This window comes from Micropterus dolomieu, linkage group LG21 (assembly GCF_021292245.1).
Source record: "Micropterus dolomieu isolate WLL.071019.BEF.003 ecotype Adirondacks linkage group LG21, ASM2129224v1, whole genome shotgun sequence".
Taxonomy (NCBI): Eukaryota; Metazoa; Chordata; class Actinopteri; order Centrarchiformes; family Centrarchidae; genus Micropterus; species Micropterus dolomieu.
The window spans coordinates 13,325,075-13,346,780 of NC_060170.1; the positions used below are offsets into that span (position 1 = coordinate 13,325,075).

Below are 21,706 nucleotides of genomic sequence, written 5' to 3' on the forward strand. Positions count from 1 at the left end.
TTCGTAAACATGCTTCAAAGTTTCTTCCCTATTGTCTCATCTCTGTGCAGCTCAGTCTAGTTTTCCTTTTCCACTGCATACATTTCGTTTATTTTCTCCTGGTACATCTTCACAACAATGGGCCGCCTCAGTTTCATGGTGGGTCCTGCACAGACAAAAAAAAGAACACTGTGTTAAGCAGATGTTAATCTGCTGAGCGACACCCGCACAAAGATAACATCTGATCCACTGTAGCCATGAAACCCTTTCTGAGGGAGAGATTCATTCGCTAGTGAACAACCTTCACCAGAATGTTGTCTGGCATGCGGCACAGTGACAAGGCTTGTCTGATTGCGACATGGCCTTGATTAAAAGCTGAGTAAACTTACAAGTAGGGTAAAAAGTGATTCCTCGTTCTTTTTGGGTGTAGGTTTTTGTTCCAGGAAGCAAAACAAAACACCACAAAACTCACCCAGCTCTCCTCCACTGATAGAGAAGTCTCGCTCCAGTATCACCCACTTCTGGATTTTCTGGGCGTTGGAGGTCGCTCTGGCATTGACCCGCTCCAAGCCCTCCTGAATGGCTTTGTAGATAGCTGGCTCCTTAATGGCTATGATCTCCGACACATTGGTTGCTGTGACGCCGTGCTGCTGGCAGAAGTCTAAAACCTCGGGACTCAGCTTGTCTGTGGGCTCGCCATTGTCGTCTATGACACACTGTGGAAAAAGGGGGGGTCATTATTGTGTTCGTTTTATTCAATTATTAGCTGCGACTGTCTGCAGGAACGGAGACTCGGTTACTTTAAGAGTGAGCAGCATGGAGAGGAACTTGAGCTTGTCTCCAATCAGCATGGTGTTGCTGATGATGGGCACCTCAGCCTTCAATGCGTCCTCAATGGGCACAGGAGGGATGTTCTCTCCACCTGCAGTGATGATCAGCTCTGGGCAAAAAAAGACCGTTTAGTTGTAAAAGTACGGCACTTGTTTGCCAATATTCAGGATGTAATTAGGGATCCAAGCAGCGAAGAGTCAATCTTCTTTCATTATTTTAATATCTGGATTCATCTGCATCTTTGCTCCAATGGTCTTCTGCTCTAAAAATGTCAAATTATACGACTTTTTTTTTGCGAACTCGTCCCAGTCGGTTTTGTCCAGTCGACCTGTAACTTTGGCAGGATCATCTACGGACATCTACGGCCCGAGCTTTGCTGAGCAGTCCTGGGATATTCTTCCACTAGGTGGCTCTACACTTGCAAAAAGTTTATACCTCGTAATTCGCTAGATGTATTCGTATGAAATTTGGTTTGTACGATCTCAGGTCCCTACTCAGTAGAGGTAAAAAATTTGGTAATGATTGTGCAAAGTGGCCGTGGCTTATTACAAGAAATGTAAAATTCTAGACATTTCTCATTCCTAACTTCACAAAATCTAAGAAAATCATCCGTACGTCATAGAGAGCTAAAACTTTTTCAGCACATCCACTGATTTGTGATTAACGTTTGCTTCGCTGCAACCTATGGTCAATTCAGAAGTCAGTCACTCTATATTTTTCAGAATATGCTAATTCAATTAACATCTATATCTCCACAAGTCTTTCTTCAAACACTACCAAACTCGACAGAGTCGTTCTCCAGATGGCCGATATCAAGTGTTTCAAAGGGTTTTCAGATCGATCAAACAGTGAGTCTGCAGTGATATTCAGTATCTTGCTGTAACTTGTACAGTATGCACAACATTTTCTTTTTAACTTAGTTTTGGATCAAATGCCACCAAAATAATTAACAACACACCCAAAACCAGCAGAATGATGTGTATTTTTTTTCAGAATTATGTCACCTGCATCTTGACTGTTGTAAGCATTTTAAGTTTAAACTGACAACACTATCTGGCTCTGGCACATGTGACATCACCACCTCAACTTGTGAGAAGGTGTGGGAAAACATCCTCTCACCAGTAGCTCAGTCAGTAAGTCACCTGCTCTAGCGATCTGCAGGTCCAGGGTTTAAATCCCCAGTTGACCGAGTCAGACTTGCTGACAAATGGGGGTGTTGCAATCATAGCAGTTGTCTATTTTATTTGGATCCCATGACACTTTCTTCTTATTTTTCTCTGCTTAAAAGTGTTTGTGCAGCTTAAACTTTAAATCTTGGAAACACAAAATGTCGCAGGTGGGTTGAACATTTCACCCAGTAGTCAGGTACATGTAATGACAGACTCTGATCTCAAGGCAATGCTGTAAAAATTAAGTTTGCCTTTCCGTAATTATATATAAAAAATGTCCAGATTCTTTCATCTTCTTAATCTCTTAAGTCATCTGCGTCTGTTCTTCTCCTCTGAAAACGTCAAATGTTGTGTTTTTGGCGACTGGCTTGGATCCCGATCACTGCAGCTCGCGGCTATATTCTTGTAATTAATGCAAGGTTTTGTCAAGGTCACTGTGTTTTGTGTTGTTTTCCTGGATTTGTCTTTTTAAGAAAAACTAGCAATGGCAAAATATTCTGCTATTATCAAGTTACCACCCCACTAACTTCCTTTCACTACAAACTAACCTAATAAGACAAAAAAGTGAAGAGCAAGTCTCTCTAAAGGAACGTGTTTTAGCTTTGGATAAAAAATAGAAAAGTGCACTTGCATGTGCCATTTTGTCGTTGTAGAAGTGAGATAGGAGCCTAATGTTTGTAGTGCTGAAATGATTAGTCGAAGAGTTTATAGGAAATTTAGTAATTAAATTAGTACATTTATTTATAAAAAAAAAATGCATTTGCTGATTCAAGCTTCTTAAATGTGAGGATTTGAAGTCTAATTGTAAATTATGCTGCAACCTCATCATATTGCACTGTAATTATGTGTTCCCATCAAGTAACTTCTACTTAAGTAAGTAGTACTAATACAACAATGTAAAAATACTCTACAAGTTGAAGTCAAAATCTTACTTAGGTAAAAGCACAGACTATAATATATTATTATATATTACAACATTAGATTGTTAATACTTGCATCAATGTGTACTGTTGTAGCTGGTCGAGATTGTTTTAACTACTTTATATACAGTTTGGTAGTCCTGAGCACTCCGACCTAAGGGGTCAAACGCCTCAAACTGTAATTTTAATGACTCGATCTGAGGAGACACTGTTTCTCTTGTGAGGGCTGACAACCAGAAAGGTTCGGAACGAGTATATACAACAGTGTGTTGTATTTCATAACAGAGCGAGACCGATAAATCATTCAGGCCGAATTATCGGTTTCTTTGTAAATTTAGGTAGATAAGTAACAAGAAATAGCAGTTCAGAAACACCATACTAGATTTGAGGTAATTTAGAAACTCAGTAAATACTGTATGTTGGTCCGAAAAAACAATTGGATGGAGATCCCAAATTTCAATCTAAAAAGTAACTAATGACTCTAGCTATCATATAAATGTGGTGGAGTAAAAAGTGCAATATTTTGCTCTAAAATGTGAGTTAAAGTACCAAGTTGCATAAAATGGAAGTGCAAGTACCTGAAAAATACTTAAGTAGGGCCTACATACATTAACAAACTGAATAAATGTAATTTGATACTGTCCACCACTGACTCTTGATGTCCTAAATGCTCACATCTTAGTTTCGACCAAAACACCAAAAAAGCTGACAAAGATGAGTAAACATGTACAAATCCATGTTTCATACCAAAAGTGCTTCTAGCAGCCATTTGTCAGAAAATGCAAAGAGGCTTTTCTGACTACAGCTCACCCTTGATCCTTCCCGTGATGTATAGAAAGCCATGCTGGTCATGTCTTCCCAGATCTCCAGAGTGCAGCCAGCCGTCCTCGTCAAGAGCCTCTGCAGTTTTTTCAGGTGAGTTCAGGTAGCCCATGAAGACGTGCCGACCCCAGAAACATATCTCTCCACTCCCATCCTTATCTGGGTTCTCCAGCTTGGTCATGCAGCCTGGCATCACCTTTCCACAGCTGGACAGACAAATCATAAGTCAACAGCACGCCCATTTAGACCTGATGTGACCTGATGCTGACCAAAAGTTGCACTGCAACCCACTGCACCCCAACTTTGAAGTTTAGCACAAAGAACTGAGATAACATAATGTCAGTAAACTATGAAAAACATTTTCAGGTAAAAATAAACAAACCTGTCTGATTTGTGATAATTTAAAGCAATGATCCCCATCTTTTTTTGGCTTGTGACTTTTTGTAAACAACTAAAAGTCTGCTATACGAGTTATAATAATAAAAACTTAATTTGTATATCAAATTCTTGCAAAGAGGCAGCCCAAAGTGTTTACAAAACAGGATTAGAACATTTAGAAACCTGATGAGGAGCAGAAACTAGAGAAAAGTAAAAAAAACAACAACAAAAAAACCCCAACAACAGAAATATCTATTATCTTATTTTACTTTTTGCTCATCTTGTTAGACAAATTTTGTCATCAAGTTGTCAAAAGTTTCAAGGCAGGCAAATGTTACATACATGTCTCCAGGGTTGCATTCTGCAAAATATAAAATTGTATATACATTTCAATGATTTAACATTCAGTTTTCTCTTTACCTCCTTAGCTTTTAGTTTAGAAAAATCATATTATTCCATAGTGTATAGTTATATTGTATTGTATTGTATATTGTACAATATATTGTACCGTGTGTTCTGTATAAGTTTCTTCCAACTCTTCTCTGAAGCTATATGATGTTAACACTGAGTAAAATATTCAAATCTGAGACTCCATTAAATGTATGTATTCTAGATGTCATGCGCGTGCACATTTCCCCAAATATCACCCTGACATTTTGGTATCTTTGGAAACCTTGGGATCTCCTCTGGAGAGTCCATTAAGACAAAGTTAGCAACTACCTGGTGAACATAGTGGAGCATTTAGCAGCAAAGATACACATGTTTCCCTTAGAAAATGGCGGAGACCAAACCAGAGCTACAAGGAAAATGAGTATTGGACTCACATTCATCAGGTGGCCTGAAACACAACATTAAAAGAAGGCTAACGTGGCTCTGCATCTACTACATGTATAAAGTGTTTGCAAGTCTGCCATACCAACTTTATAAGGTGATAACGTGTCAGTCTGGCGATTAGAGTTGACCCCTAGCTGCTTTGATAGCTGTTTGGCCACGTTCCCAGATACTGTTTTTTACCTTCACACAGAAAAGTTCCCCGGGCTGGGATCCTACTTTTTCGTTTAGGATGAAATCTATAACAATAGTGCAAAGTGTAACTTTTAAAAGAGTGCACTGAAGTGACTCGGACAACGTTGAATCGATATTTAACATGGTCTCACTCACTATGGACGGTTAAAAAAAGGATCAACATTGTTGCATTCTTCTAATGTGTCAAAATATTGCACCTACATTACCCACAATGCAACACGGCAGCCAACAGTTCGGTCAGACATTTGGGTGTGTTATGCTAGTAGCTGTTAATGTAGCCTCGAGCTGCTAGCCACAAACAGTAAGCTCACTTCTTTCTCCACACTGCCAGATATGTTTCATTTTCAAACTTGTAGTCTTCAGCCCCAACCCACGTTGACTTAAGTGACATCACTTGTAAACAGAAATGTGAAAAAAAAACTGTGCACATCCCCTTTAGGTAAACTTTTCACTGGAGAGAAAAATACAAGTTTGTTAATTCTCACACCCATAACAACAACACATTTTAATTACAGCTGACACGTTCCATAATGCTTTGCTGCTGACCTTGTGATGCGGTATTCGTTGTTATGGGAGACGCTGTGTGGGCCGGAGCTTTCACTCATGCCGTACAGCTCTAACACAGGGATGTTCAGGCTCATGAAGAACTCCAAAGTTTCTTTGGTGATGGGGGCAGCGCCTGTGAAGCAGTACTTGCAGCGGTCTAAGCCCAGCGCAGCACGCACCTTCTTAAAGACCAGATTATTAGCCAGCATGAAGCCCCACGGCACCAGATTCTCCCTGTAACCCAAAAGATGAAGGAAGTTACATTTTGGAGGTTCAGGTTTGTTAGGAATTAAGACCTGGGGCCCAGAATAAAACATCACAGAAATCGAATGTCAGTCTGTCCGTTAGTCCACCACTTTGGCCCAGAAACAAATATCTCACCAACTGTTGCTATAAATTTTTGGACAGACATCATGATGCACTGAGCTCCTCTCTCCTCCTCTTTTTCTCCTTCTTTATGCAACCTCATCCCAATAATACATGTTACTAACTTGACTTCTTCCCTTTCCCGTAGTCTTGTGCTTTCTCGTCCCTCTCCTCTCTCCTCCTATCACTTCCTGCAGGCTCTGGCGATGTTGAGTTGGATCTGTTTTTGCCAGTCACCTGCTGCCCCCATGTTCCTGCTTGACACCCTCTGCTACAATTATTGCTGCTAGTCCTATTGTTATTATTATTTATATTATTATCATTAACATTACTATAAATATCTGTACCATTATTCTTTCAGTCTGTAGCAACATCACCTTTATTGTCTGTACTTCTGTGTGTATATTTTCCCTCTCTCCCTCTTTATGGCTATCGCTCTCTCTCTCTTGCTCTCCTTCTCCCCCAACCGGTCGAGGCAGATGGCCGCCCACCCTGAGCCATGGTTCTGCTCGAGGTTTCTGCCTCTTAAAAGGCAGTTTTTCCTTGACTCTGTCGCTTAGTGCTTGCTCTTGGTGGGAATTGTTGGGCTTCTGTAAACAACATCAGAGTACAGTCTAGACCTGCTCTTTTATGAAAAGCACTGTGAGATAACTGTTGTTGTGAATTGGCGCTATATAAATAAAATTGAATTGAATTCAATCAGTCAAAAACTGCTGGATGGATTGCCATGAAGGATGAATTGTAACCACATTGGTTATCCCCTTACTTTAAAACAAGCGCCATCATTGGGTCAAAATTTTAAATTATCCAACACTATGGTGCACATAGCATTCGACAAAGAAAAAATGGAATCAAGATAACAGGTGTTACAGCGTATTCTGTGACCTGATCAAAAGTGATAGCTCTGTTGCCGTTACAAATCAGCATATCTAATATCTTAATATAAAGAGTCACAATTTGTGATGTGATTACTCAGTAATTATCTCAAACTGTCATAAACCAGGGAGGAAATAAAAGGGAATTCAATCAGGTTGTGCCATCATACCTTTGTCTTCTCGAATAGTGATGATTTATCTACTTTGTCCTTTTTCTCATAATCACAAGATACTCTTCTCGAGATCACGAGATCCAGATCTTGCAATTATGAGACTAACAGACTGTAATAATCACACAGAGAAACTGTGCAGTACCACATCACCACTGGATAAAAGGTGGCATCGTTACCAACAAACACCTGACATGTGATCGTGCTGAATTCTATCAAAGGTTTTTGTCTCACCTGTTCATGACACTGTAGTTGTACTGCAGGCCTATGGACTTGGCCCAGGCCGCCACTCTCCTCCTCAGTGGGGATGCCTTCGCTCCGACAGCTTTCATCTTCTCCTGCATCTTCTCCCACACACGAGGAACCCCAAGGAAACAAGTTGGACGAGCCTCTTTCAGTGTGTTTCCTAATGAGCCCTGCAAAAAAAAGAATGGGGATAATAGTCAGAATAGGAAACCTTCATTATTAATTTAATGTGTTATACAACATAAGGCACTCTTACCTTCAGTGCATCTGGCTCTGCAAAGTAGGTGGTCACGGCATAACTAAGACACATCCATATGTCAAAGAGCTGGGCTGCCACGTGGCTGAGGGGCAGGTAACTGACCACCACCTCCTCCCCGGGGCAAATATCTACCATGTTAACTGCCGTGCGGCTTGTCCATGTCAGCTGCACAATAAAGAGTGGGAAAGGAGTCATCAGAGAGTTTTTTATTCAAACACGGTTCTTGAATTTTCACAATACAAATTAGCAAACAAACTGCTCACACATTCTCACCCACTGCACACACCAACACAGCCTGCATCTGTTCCACACATGCATTATATAAAAAGAAAAAGTACATTTTAAAAGGTTTGCAGATCTCATAAAAGTTTGGTTGAGCCAATAGCAGTATGGTTTTTGGCTTTTCAAGTTTGAGGTATGTCTTTAAATCCATCAATAAGCATTTATGAGCTGGTTATGAGCAGTTTATGGGTATCCTATGCTGTACTCTAAACTGCAGGAGTATGATAGATATCAATGAGGAATAACTGCAAAGACATTTCTGATATTAGTGAGCCCGGTTCCTTTTCCCATTGCAGCCTCATGTGGTCTAATGAAGGAGGTACAGCTAAATGAACTCTGGTGGTATAAAATATATATTAAAGCCTTTTGCAATGGGTTGATTTCCAAGATTTCTCCTATCCAAAAGTTTTGTGGGGCCTTAAAAGATCATGAAAAATATTTCTGACAAACTACCCTTTTCAAAGACACAGGTCAAACCTTGTCTAATCCATAGTAGAGTTGATAAGGGAGGCTGAAAACAGAGAATTACCCAAAATAGGAACCTTGAGAAAGGGCTGTTAAGAGCCACCACTCTCATTAGAAGGCACTTGCTCGGTGGTAGCAGGACACAGATCAGAGAGCTCAGTCATCAGTCAGTTTTGTGATAAAAATATTTTGTCTGGCTGCTACTTGCCTGATAGTATTTAACATGATAGCATAAAATATATGTTGTAGCAGTTTCTGGAGATCCTGAATTCTCTATGACAGGTCCTCTTCTTCTTTTAATTTACTTTATTGAAAAAATATTGACTTAATTAATATTGAGTTAATGTTGAAGAGTCTTTCATTAAACACAAAGCAGTGTCCCCAACAAAGAAACTACTGCCCAAACTACTGACATACGAACTCCCTATTATTGTTTTGGAAAATGTACTATTCATTTTAATTTCAACTGTGTCATCCCAACACACGTTATGTATTCTTTGGTGTTGTGTATTTAATACATGTCACATGTCAACTCCTCTTGCAGCACAAGTTGATTTGCTGTTTTCTACCTTATGTGACCATAATCACTATTTATGTATCACTTTATTTTACTTTAATATATAATTAATTTTAATGAAACACTAGTAGAAAAAAGAAAAGAAACATTATCTGGTTCGAACTTCTCAACTGCGAGGATTTCACCTGACAAGATGACATTTGAAGATGTCTGGGAAGATTTGACAGGCAGTTTTCCTACCATTTTTTGGGGGGACTTTTTAATCAACTAAACTATTAATGGAAAAACATATTCTGTAGATTAATTGATAGTGAAACCAATTTTCAGTTGCAGCCATAAGAAGGAGTAACATTTAAAAGCAGTTCAGTTGTGTAAAAATGTCAAGACAAGGAAAGTATTTTGTTTAGATAACTCACATTGTCATGGCTCAACATGACTCCTTTCGGTTTGCCAGTGGTTCCAGAGGTATAGATGAGAGTACAGCACTCGTTGGCCCGAAGACTGTCAATCACAGCATTCAGCTGCTCCTCTGGCACATCCTCTCCCAGCTTCATGAACTCTTCCCACTACAGATATACAAAGATTATGTGTCTAAATCCAGACCGGACTGTACTGAACTGCAGCTGTGTAGGGCAGTTAAGTCACATTGATCTAACTGCATTTCTTATACCACAAGAAAGAAAGATAATCATTTTGCATTATGAAGCTCAATGGTGCAACTGTAGCTATCTGATACAGTATATACAGTACATATTTATCTGCCTAATCAGTATGTTATGCTGAGTGAACGTACTGTATACAGGAATGGTGTTTTCTGTTGCAGCTCGCCTTTATATTGAACAATGGCTTTCAGATGAGGAAGATGATCTTTAACCTGTTGGGAAAAACAAAGTCATGTGAGGACAGATTTTTTTTCTATCTCTGAGAAATAGTTCTCACAGGCGCACTAAGGCCCGGTGGTGTAACAAAGCTCCTGACCTGCAGAATTTTGTCGAGCTGTTTCTGGTTCTCCACAACCAGGATGTTGGCTTCACAGTTGGCAGCCACATATTGACAAGCTTCGGGCGAGTTGGTGGTGTAAATTCCGGTTGCCAGACCCCTACGGCACAAAACAAAAAACAGAGAATAAAAAGCTGATTCACTGTGATTTTTGTTTATTTGCCTACAGTTTGTAATGACAATAAGGCTAGTCATCCATCCATCCATCATCAACCGCTTATCCTGCGTACAGGGTCGCGGGGGGCTGGAGCCAATCCCAGCTTACATTGGGCGAAAGGCGTGGTACACCCTGGACAGGACAATAAGGCCAGTGTTTATTTTATTTATTAATTATTTGTTAATTATTTGTTTAGGCCGTATCACTAACCAGAAGTGAAAGCACAACCTCAACAGGTGTGGGCAGAGGTGGACTTTGAGATAAGCACAGACAGAGATAAATGTACAGTGTCAGGTGAAACAATGCTGAGGCACCTCAAAGTACAAAAGTGGACTGTAAAGTCTACATGGCAGTGTATCTGTCTCAGTTGCTTAACTGTGATCTTACCCAGCAAAGATGCAGCCGACGTCCGAGATGAACCACTCGGGGGAGTTGAATCCCAGAATCCCCACGCCATGGTAACGCTCCAGCCCCAACTAAAACAGGACAATTAAAAATAATAATGGTATACAAAAACATAAGCTGTGAATGCTGACTCGACATTCACACCCAATAACATGTATCTGTATCTGTACCATTGGCCATCACTGGATGCTTAAAATGTTTTACAGCTTGACAGATAAGACTGAAGTCCTTGTTGTTGCCTCTGGTAACATAGCTATGACACCACGGTCACTCAGCATATTGGGTCCCTTTCTTTAGCTGTACAGTGAAACCTCACAAATTGTGGTGTTAAATTATATCAAATCATTGACCCATACACGTTTCTTCCATTAAAGAAACACTGCTAGACTGAAACCTTTTTGTGTCCAAACTAGAACTAGAGACGATCATAAGACTATACTGCAATTCCCTTTTCACCTGCCTCAGCAAGTCGTCCCTGGACCATCTACAAATGGTCCCGAACTCGCAGACCACGGCTCGCATCAAATCCATTCTGTCATCATTATAGTGGCTCCCCGTCGGGTTCAGGATTCATTTGAAAGTTCTCGTTTTCAGAAATAGGCCCTATTGTACATCTCTGACCTGCTTATCTATGGAGGACTGATCCTGACAGATTAAGAAATAAATACAGAATTAAATAACTGCTCAATAAATAAATAAGCATCCGATTAAATGTACAAAAAATAAAGTAAATAATTAAATGTACGCGGTAATTATATTATACAATGAGACATAAATGTATATATATCTTTTAATTAGCTTCTTTATTTATTCACCTTTATAATAATTACCTTATTTATTTATTGTCCATTATAATCTTCAACTTTTTTTTATTAATTACTTCTTTTTTAAATGTATTTATTTATATGTGCGTTTTATTATTTTTGTCTTTGTCTTTCTTCCTTTGCATTTCTTATATATCACCACTACATCACCTAGGTCTTCAAACAAAGGCTTTCTATTTGTTCCTTGGGCTCAGTTAAAATCAAAAGGTGATTGTGCCTTTGAAGTCCTTTAAATGTTCTGCGGTCTTATTCAAGCTGACACACACTCAAGGGTGCAAACATGTTGGTTTCAAGGTCGATAATTATTTATGTTTTATTGAATGATTATTTTACTCTTTTTATGATGTTGTTGCTTATGAATTGGCGCCAGACTCACACGGCGTGCCTCAAGGATCGGTGCTTGGCCTGCTACTATTCAATATCTACATGCTACTTCTTGGGATGATCATCTGAAAACATGGACTCCTCTTCCACTGCTACGCTGATGACACCCAGCTCTACATCAGCACTAAGTCATCTACTCCCCTTCCACCAGTGCCGCTTATCAACTGCCTGAAGGACATAAAGAACTGGATGGACAGTAACCTCAAACTCAATAAAGACAAAACAGAACTCATGAACTCACTTGAACTCACAGGTTGGTGACATCACACTGGGTGTGGATGGCTGCTTAATCTCTGCATCCCCTCAAGTACGCAACCTGGGCGTCATCATGGACTCCACTCTCTCCTTCCAACAGCACATCAAAAACACTACTAAAACTGCCTTTTACCATCTTAAGAACTCCGACAGTGCCTCTCCTACTCTGTAGCTTAGACCCTCATGCACTCCTTCATCACCTCCTGACTTGACTATTGTAACGGTATCCTGTTCAGTCTGCCCAGCAAGGCCCTTACTGACAGACTCCAGTATGTCCAGAACTCTGCAGCTAGGATGCTCACCCACACAAAACTTGGACTTCACATCACTCCCATCCCGAAGAAGCTTTACTGGCTCCCAGTTAAGTCCTGGATCAAATATAAAATCCTCCTACTGACATACAAATCTCTCCATGGACTTGCATCTCAGTACCTCACAGATCTACTCCATCCCTACACTCAGTCACAGTCCCTACGGTCCTCTGACAAGGACTTGCTTGCTGTCCCTAATTTCAGGCTCCGGACATTTGGTGACAGAGCTTTCTGTGTCGGTCCGCTCTGCCTCCTCTATAATAACCTTTTAAACCCAGCTGAAAACACACCTCATCACTGAGGCCTACGGGCTTTAATCTACCCCCCCCCCTTTTTTTTTTTTTGTTTGTTTGTTAAGCGTCCTTGGGTTTGTGAAAGGCGCTATATAAATCAAAGTTATTATTATTATTATTATAATTATTATGTTTTACTGTTGGATTATTTTTTATTACTAGTTTACAAAGTTGCTTTTGATTTATTGTTGTTTCTTTACTATTTTAAGCACTTTGTTTATATATTATTAATTGCATAACTTTTGACCTACATCGTTTCAAATGCCACCTCATGGGACACAAAAATGTCAAGGAAATTGGAGACGTCATATAAGACAAGCTGTGAATTTGACACGCCCAAGTGTTAGTTTTCAACAGCCCTTCTCACACTGTGATACAGTGAGAGAGGGAAGATATTCTGAGGTGCTGTTTGCCAAGAATTGAAGGTTTTGTGTAGCCTGTAATTCATGATATATAGTTCATGTTCATGTCACAGGAATCCCTCTATTGATTCAAAACCCTCTGCTCTTCTAGTTTAGCTTATAAGTATAGAATACAGTGCAGGCAGAAAGATACTTCAGCACACTGGATTTAAATGAAACAGTGACTATAACTTTAAGGACTACCAAATACAACTACTAAAGTACTGACTTTCAGCTTTAAGGGTGTTTGAAGTTCTTCATATCAATATTGGATGTAAAACTTGAACGTGTTTTTGTTCTTGTGTTGTGTGACAACACAGGAGAATAATGACCCTAAACATTCAAATACGGCAGCTGACACATTCCTATGGACCAAGAGATAAATGTTCTTGACTGGCAGTTACAGTATGTGTTTGCTAAACACCAGACTAAAAGCAAAATGCCCCTGGGAGCAAGACAGAAGTGAGGATGGCTGCAGTAAAAGTCTGGGACATACCAAATGTATGCTGATAGTATTTAACATGATGACCTTATGGCAGCTTGTCCACATAGTTCCTTTAAGTGTGTGTAAATTGACTGAAGCTGCCTGTGTATGAAGCTTCTTATATATTATAAATTAATTTGCTTTGTCTACAGTATGTATTACAAAAGGCTATAATTCCTACATTGTTGACTCAAAAAGGATGTTAACATACTTTGAAATTAATTTTAAATTAAAAATTTAAAAGCCAGCGCTAATCTCCCAGTTAAGGTTTCAGTCAAAATCCAATGTGCTGGAATAGAGAGCCAACATACCGGCTCACTACCCAAATATTTACAAATAAACAAACCTTGAGGAAACTCTTAGCAGCTGCCCGGCACTGCTCGTAGTATTGCCTCCATGTCAGGGTCACCCACATGCCGTCTTTTTTGGAAGCCAAGGCTGGATGATCTCCATATTTTTCCAGCGTCCCCAGGAACGCCTGATGGATGGTGATGGGAGTTTCTGATGCCGGGCCTGAGCCCTCCATCCTCAGCATGACTCCCTTGTCTCTGATGGTGCTCCATAGCTGGTCAGCTGGGGCGAGAGTTGTCACCACATTCGCCGTGGACAGGGCAACTGCCTTGGGCTCTTCTGTATTGGGACAACAGCCGCATTTACCCGCCATTAATGATATGTCAAACTCAGAAGACACACACACCACACTAAAACACAACAAGCTTGCCCTTTAGAAAAAGAGTATAAGAGGGTTTGCACCCGCTGTCTCAGTTACGCAGTGAAAAGGGGAAGGCTTCGGTGTTAACCTGAGACAAAACAGGAAGCTATGGAATGCCTACCTACCAATCAGGTTTGGTTGGTTTCTAACCTGATTTTTAAAAGACAAGGAGACTTGGGTCCCTTGATCAAGAGCATTCAAAGATCACAGACACAATAATGCTGTATTTGTTCTTTCTTTTTATTGTACAAAAACTCTAGGATGATACAGATTATTTTGTTCCTTCCTTTTGCTTTTTCTCTTATCTTTGTCAGCTTCCTTCAACACTTTTAAAACCACACCTCACACTTCAGCCCTTAGGTATTTTATCTATTGCTACAGCTCTTTTATCTCAGGTGCCCTCTTTCCTCTTCACGGTGAGGCTTGTGGCTGAAAGTACTTAACTTAAAGGTAAAGTCGTATTTCCAAACTTCAGTCTGGATTTAAACAAATTCACAGAGCTGCCACTGTTTTCATAAAGGTCACACATGTCAATTGATGCACAACGTTTTGTTTTGTTTAGATCTTGCTGTATCACTTGACACAGTTAAAGCATGTGATTTTTAGTCAACAGCTTCTTTACTGCATCTAAAAATGCCCACAAGGCTTTTCAGAAACACCATTAGACTGGTTCAGATCTTGCTTCCTAAACGGCACAGTCGCCTTTCTAACATGTTATCCTTATTCCTCCCCTGTATAAACTAATATAACTCTATTTGCCCTGTTTCATTTTTTGCAGTTTCATTCATAAGTGCATGTTGCCTGCATGACACATGGTAATATTCCCCTTTAAACTTCAGCAGTGAATCTCAGACAATGGCATTTGTGGCTATACCACATGCTGCAGCTGCAGGCGTTGTGTACATACCAAACAGATAAAATCACACCACTTTTAGCTTTCCCACACTGGTTTCCTACTAGTTGTAGGACACATCTTTTTAAATTTTACTGACTGTTTTAAAAGGCACGGCATGGTGACAAGCCTTTTGAACTGTTAAACTTGTTGTCAATGAGAAAGACCCCCGCTATTTTCTCTTCTGCGCTTCAAAGGAAACTTCAACGTGTGGAAAAACATGGCAAACACCTCGTTGTATGTAGCAACCTGCTGATTTAATACACTAAACTTGAACGACTTGTTTGGCCTTTTTGACTCTTAAAGCAACATAATGTCTATTTGCAATAGGCATATGTTTCTGCATGTGATGTTGCTGTTTTAGATCGTATCATTTGAATAGTTTTTACAATTTCACAATAAAAAACTTGTCAGAAACAAATGAACAGAATTTGGGAAGTAGCTTCTTCTTATTTCTTGTCTCTCAAATGTCAGAAACCCTCAGATTAGTCTGACCTAGCTAGCAGTTAGGAACCACTGTGCTCTACAATCCACAAACCAACAAGTAAAAAAACTTTTGAGGCATTAGATTAGTTCCTCTCTCTCAAACCACACTCAGACTATCACCTGAAGGAAGTGCTTTAGTAGCTCCCTCCAGCTCAGGAGATCTGGCTGATTTAGTCAGTGCCTCAGTTTCGCTGGTAGGAGGAGTCTCCTGGGTCTCTGAAGCAGAGGCTGCACTGAGCTCAGCTCTGGTGGCGTCTCCGTTGGGGATGAGAGTGGAGTGGGTCCTTAAGTTTGTGGAGTCAGACAGAGTTTCTTGAGTAGGTTTGCTGTGAAAGCCATCAAGAGGGAACGAATGAGCTAATACCCGGAAATTAATAAATGTTATTTTTAGATCCATAGTTTAAAAGAAAGCGGATCAAAACTCATAATGGTTCAAAAATCATAATCACCTTGAAAATGGTTATATGTTTTCCACTTAGGGTCATGGACCATTTTACATACCTCTCAGTATTACCATCCATCACTGCAACACCATTGCTCTTAATCGAATATTCTTGTACACTCATGTTGTATTTGCTGGAATAACAGAGAAAACTATCTTAAAATAGACTTAAGATGTCCTTCACTGAAGACCCTCCACACAAATAAGAGAATCTATTATGAAACAGCTTTTTATACCCGACTGATATTCACCAAAGTCATTGCAACAGGTCAGAGCCAATGACCGCCATCACTAGTAATCACAGTACACCGGCAGACTAAATGATGAAACTTTTCAAATTGTGCCAGAAAGCCTTTGGACATCGGCATGTATTTGTACTATTTGCCCCAAATAATCACACCTAGAAGAAGAATACACTGCACCCCAGGCATCGCTATTTGATTAAAGTTGAATTTAAAGTGTTTAATCAATGTTTCAGGTATTAAATAAAATGTAAATATTGTCAAACAAACAGGAGCAGCAGGTCTTCCTCTACCCAGAGCGCTTGTGTATGCGCCACAGACAGAGAAACAATGCCACCTAGTGTGTATAGTTTGCAACAGTGGAAATATTCAAATACTTTTTGTCTTATGGTCACACGTACCTCCAAATAACTGCACTGCCAAATATAATCAATCAGTTCAACATAACTGTAGGGATAAAATGAAAGTTAACACACTGATTGACATAATGTCATGAGACATTTGTAAGTAAAAACTGTATTAGATTAAGATCTGCCAACCCAGCAGACTGAGTTTTTAAGATAACTTTGGGCAAGATTTCTCTGGGCCAAAGTTCATTCGACTTACAAAACTACAATGTGGCAATATGAAGTGGCAAAACCTTTGCTCTGGATTACACAAGTAACACTCAAAGTGCCCTGCAATCCACAAAAAGTAGATTTCAGTTCATGATTTAGAATTAAAGATTACCCAGAAAGGACACGTTAACTTGGGGGGAAAACTGTGTTGAGTTGAATCTTCTAGTGCAAACTGAGTTGAAGAGGTCCTACAGTCTCAAGACCTGAAAGTAAAGATGAGACCCAGGAGAAGTCAAATAGGGGCTATATCCATCTCTTAGTCGTGCGTCTCCAGCATGGTGTCAGTTTCTCATTCCTAAATTAAACTGTGAAATTAATGTATTGTGTTCTGCAGTTAAAAAAAACCCTATCAGCTTAAGCAAGAAAGAGCTGTAACATGTCAATAAACTTTCTAAGACTTTCTACGTGCAACTTTGCGTGGAAATTCTCATTAAACACATGCAGTCCCAACAGAAATTTATGACAACAAAAGCCTCCCTGCACAAGTTCTATCACACACTCACATCAAAAAGCATAAAATGGAAACATGAGTAAATGATAGCTACCTTCTCCGGGGGACATAGTTGATTGGCATCAACTTGACAGTTGCTGTCAGGTGCAGGGCAGACCTGGATCAACCTTTGCCCCGCAAAGGTGTTTGACCGTTCCCACCTGAAGAAAATCTCAGCCTGTCAGGGACTTGTATGAGAGCATACCAAGTTCTCCTGCACTCACGCCTTGTCCAGAGCAATAAAGACTTGCGCAATCCTCTGAACACCTGCTGCTGAGATCACGTTGACCAGTTAAAGGTCCCATGACAAACTTGACCAAAGGTTATATTGCTCGTCAAGGTGAAGACGACCTGTAACCTGACACAAAAACAGTCTGGTAGAGAGCTGATTTGTTTACAGTAAGTAGCTGACAACTGTTGTCAGTGGTGACAGTCCAAAACATTTAACAGCAGAAAGACAGAGGGTTCCTATAAAGCAATGCGACGAAGCTTGTGTGGTTTTATAGACTTTTACTATCCTTACGAGGCCTCTCAGAGAAACAATGATAAAACTAGATAGTTCTCTCAGGTTCTGAGGACAGATAACACTTTGAACCATAAAAATAGTATTCAACAGTTGAGCAAAACTTGTGCAACTCTTGACTTTTTCTACCAGAATGACACATCAAGAAAGAGATGTCAACATTTTAAATGATGAAATGCACAAAATATTATTGGTATTGTTGGAGACACATTTTGCAGAGACTCAATTTCTTATAAATCTCCTTTAATTCTTACACTTCTCTACTTACGTCTTACTATTTGTGATTTGTATCGAGTGCATAAGGGAAATCAGTATGGGTCATTTTCCCGGCTGTGCACAAACATGGAAGCAATTTAAAATGTCCATTTCCCTTTTATGTGTCATTAAAACAGACCTTGCTGCTTCCTTTTCTCAGCTCAACTATGTATATCTCACAGCCGCTTTCAAGGAGGCAAACATTGCTTTTGAAGTGAATATGGGGGAAGGTTCAACCAAATGACCCAAAGTTGCCTAGCTCACTGGCACGGCAGTCACTGAATCATACCACTCGGTCAGACCAGATCTGTCCCCGACACCTGACCCCTCACTGTTATTATCTGGGCGCATGCAATCTGTGGCGGTTGTGAAGGATTAGTGAGGGGATATATCAATGCCAGCAATGCTGAAAAGAAGTAACAGGAAACTAGACCACACGCAAGGACATTTCAAATGTGCTGTGGATACTAAATATTATATTGTGTGCCTTAAAACAGGGATTCAGTGTATGAATGCCTGACTTGACCTTCAGTGGGAACCACGGCTATTTTGTTCCTTTTATCCACCAAAACATTTTTAGACGGCAGTTTTTATAAAGTAATTATTTCATATAATGGTGAGACAAAGAAATGTTTTTTTTACTTGATAACTTAACAATTACTCAGATATTCATCAGAGCAGGACAAAATTATTTATCTTAAAACAGCACAAATATTTAATAACACAAGAGAGGCGTCTGTGTCTTAGAAGTAGAGCGTGTCAACCTCTTATCAGAAGGTCGGCTGTTCGATCCCCTGCTTCCCCCAGCCCACATATGGAAGTGTCCCTGGGCGAGAGACTGAACCCCAAAGTGCTCCTGAAGCGTCTGCCATCAGTGTGTAAATGAGGCAAATGTGACATGTAGTGTAAAGCACTTTGACAGAGTGGTTGTTCACTCAAGTGCAGTCTATTTACCAACAGCGAGTTATTTGATAAACATCTACAGGTGCTGGTCATATAATTAGAATATCATCCAAAAGTTGATTTATTTATTCCATTCAAAAAGTGAAACTTGTATAATGTATACATTCATTCCACACAGACTGATATATTTCAAGTGTTCATTCCTTTTAATTTTGATGATTATAACTGACAACTAAATTAGAATATTGTGAAAAGGGTCAATATTAAAGACACCTGGTGCCACACTCTAATCAGCTAATTAACTCAACACCTGCAAAGGCCTTTAAATGGTCTATCAGTCTAGTTCTGTAGGCTACACAATCATGGGGAAGACTGCTGACTTGACAGCTGTCCAAAAGACGACCATTGACTCCTTGCACAAGGAGGGCAAGACACAAAAGGGGAGATTCACAAAGAGTGGACTGCAGCTGGAGTCAGTGCTTCAAGAACCACCACGCACAGACGTATGCAAGACATGGGTTTCAGCTGTCGCATTCCTTGTGTCAAGCCACTCTTGAACAAGACACAGCGTCAGAAGCGTCTCGCCTGGGCTAAAGACAAAAAGGACTGGACTGCAGCTGAGTGGTCCAAAGTTATGTTCTCTGATGAAAGTAAATTTTGCATTTCCTTTGGAAATCAAGGTCCCAGAGTCTGGAGGAAGAAAGGAGAGGCACAGAATCCACGTTGCTTGAAGTCCAGTGTAAAGTTTCCACAGTCAGTGATGGTTTGGGGTGCCATGTCATCTGCTGGTGTTGGTCCACTGTGTTTTCTGAGGTCCAAGGTCAACGCGTCGTCTACCAGGAAGTTTTAGAGCACTTCATGCTTCCTGCTGCTGACCAACTTTATGGAGATGCAGATTTCATTTTCCATCAGTACATGGCACCTGCACACAGTGCCAAAGCTACCAGTACCTGGTTTAAGGACCATGGTATCCCTGTTCTTAATTAGCCAGCAAACTCGCCTGACCATAACCCTATAGAAAATCTATGGGGTATTGTGAAGAGGAAGATGCGATACGCCAGACCCAACAATGCAGAAGAGCTGAAGGCCACTATCAGAGGCCTTGGACCCCTAATAAAAATCCTAACGATTACAATAGGGTAGAGAGACATGAGTAAGTCAGCTGCAAAAGGGAGAACTGTAGATTCTAACTCTCACTGCAACAAACATTTATAAATGTAAAGTGCACACATGCAGTCTCATCAAAGCATACACACAAAATAAACTGCTCAAAAAAAATAAAGGGAACACTAAAATAACACATCCTATATCTGAATGAATGAAATCTCATTAAATACTCCTTTCTTTACATTGTTGAATGTGCTGACAACAAAATCACACAAATTATCAATGGAAATCAAAATTATCAACCCATGGAGGTCTGGATTTGGAGTCACACTCAAAATCAAAGTGGAAAACCACACTACACCGATCCAACTTTGATGTAATGTCCTTAAAACAAGTCAAAATGAGGCTCAGTAGTGTGTGTGGCCTCCACGTGCCTGTATGACCTCCCTACAACGCCTGGGCATGCTCCTGATGAGGTGGCGGATGGTCTCCTGAGGGATCTCCTCCCAGACCTGGACCAAAGCATCCGTCAATGGTACAACGTGGCGTTGGATGGAGCGAGACATGATGTGCCAGATGTGCTCAATTGGATTCAGGTCTGGGGAACGGGCGGGCCAGTTCACAGCATCAATGCCTTCCTCTTGCAGGAACTGCTGACACACTCCAGCCACATGAGGTCTAGCATTGTCCTGCATTAGGAGGAACCCAGGGCCAACCGCACCAGCATATGGTCTCACAAGGGGTCTGAGGATCTCATCTCGGTACCTAATGGCAGTCAGGCTACCTCTGGCGAGCACATGGAGGGCTGTGCGGCCCCCTAGAGAAAAACCACCCCACACCATTACTGACCCACCGCCAAACCGGTCATGCTGGAGGATGTTGCAGTTAGCAGAACTTTCTCCACGACGTCTCCAGACTCTGTCACATCTGTCACATGTGCTTAGTGTGAACCTGCTTTCATCGGTGAAGAGCACAGGGCACCGGTGGCAAATTTGCCAATCTTGGTGTTCTCTGGCAAATGCCAAACGTCCTGCACGGTGTTGGGCTGTAAGCACAACCCCCACCTGTGGACCCTCATACCACCCTCATGGAGTCTGTTTCTGACCGTTTGAGCAGACACATGCACATTTGTGGCCTGCTGGAGGTCATTTTGCAGGGCTCTGGCAGTGCTCCTCGTGCTCCTCCTTGCACAAAGGCGGAGGTAGCGGTCCTGCTGCTGGGTTGTTGCCCTCCTACGGCCTCCTCCACGTCTCCTGATGTACTGGCCTGTCTCCTGGTAGCGCCTCCATGCTCTGGACACAACGCTGACAGACACAGCAAACCTTCTTGCCACAGCTCGCACTGATGTGCCATCCTGGATGAGCTGCACTACTTGAGCCACTTGTGTGGGTTGTAGACTCCGTCTCATGCTACCACTAGAGTGAAAGCACCGCCAGCATTCAAAAGTGACCAAAACATCAGCCAGGAAGCATAGGAACTGAGAAGTGGTCTGTGGTCACCACCTGCAGAACCACTCCTTTATTGGGGATGTCTTGCTAATTGCCTATAATTTCCACCTGTTGTCTATTCCATTTGCACAACAGCATGTGAAATTGATTGTCAATCAGTGTTGCTTCCTAAGTGGACAGTTTGATTTCACAGGAGTGTGATTGACTTGGAGTTACGTTGTGTTG

At 40.8% G+C, this 21,706-nt stretch overlaps 1 protein-coding gene across 3 annotated transcripts; it reads right to left on the minus strand.

Annotated features, from left to right (window-relative positions):
• Positions 1-24: 24 nt before the first annotated feature.
• Positions 25-17,436, minus strand: LOC123961020 (long-chain-fatty-acid--CoA ligase ACSBG2-like; the record flags this gene model as incomplete). 3 transcript variants are annotated; one of them, XM_046036108.1, is given in 17 exon segments in its annotated part: positions 25-145; positions 452-695; positions 780-919; positions 3,710-3,927; positions 5,672-5,905; positions 7,317-7,498; positions 7,585-7,752; positions 9,268-9,417; positions 9,645-9,725; positions 9,830-9,950; positions 10,395-10,483; positions 13,711-13,994; positions 15,575-15,780; positions 15,956-16,030; positions 16,540-16,585; positions 16,868-16,958; positions 17,301-17,436. In XM_046036108.1, coding segments are annotated over 14 exon segments (2,271 nt in total). In that variant the 5' UTR covers positions 16,021-16,030; positions 16,540-16,585; positions 16,868-16,958; positions 17,301-17,436.
• Positions 17,437-21,706: the final 4,270 nt, after the last annotated feature.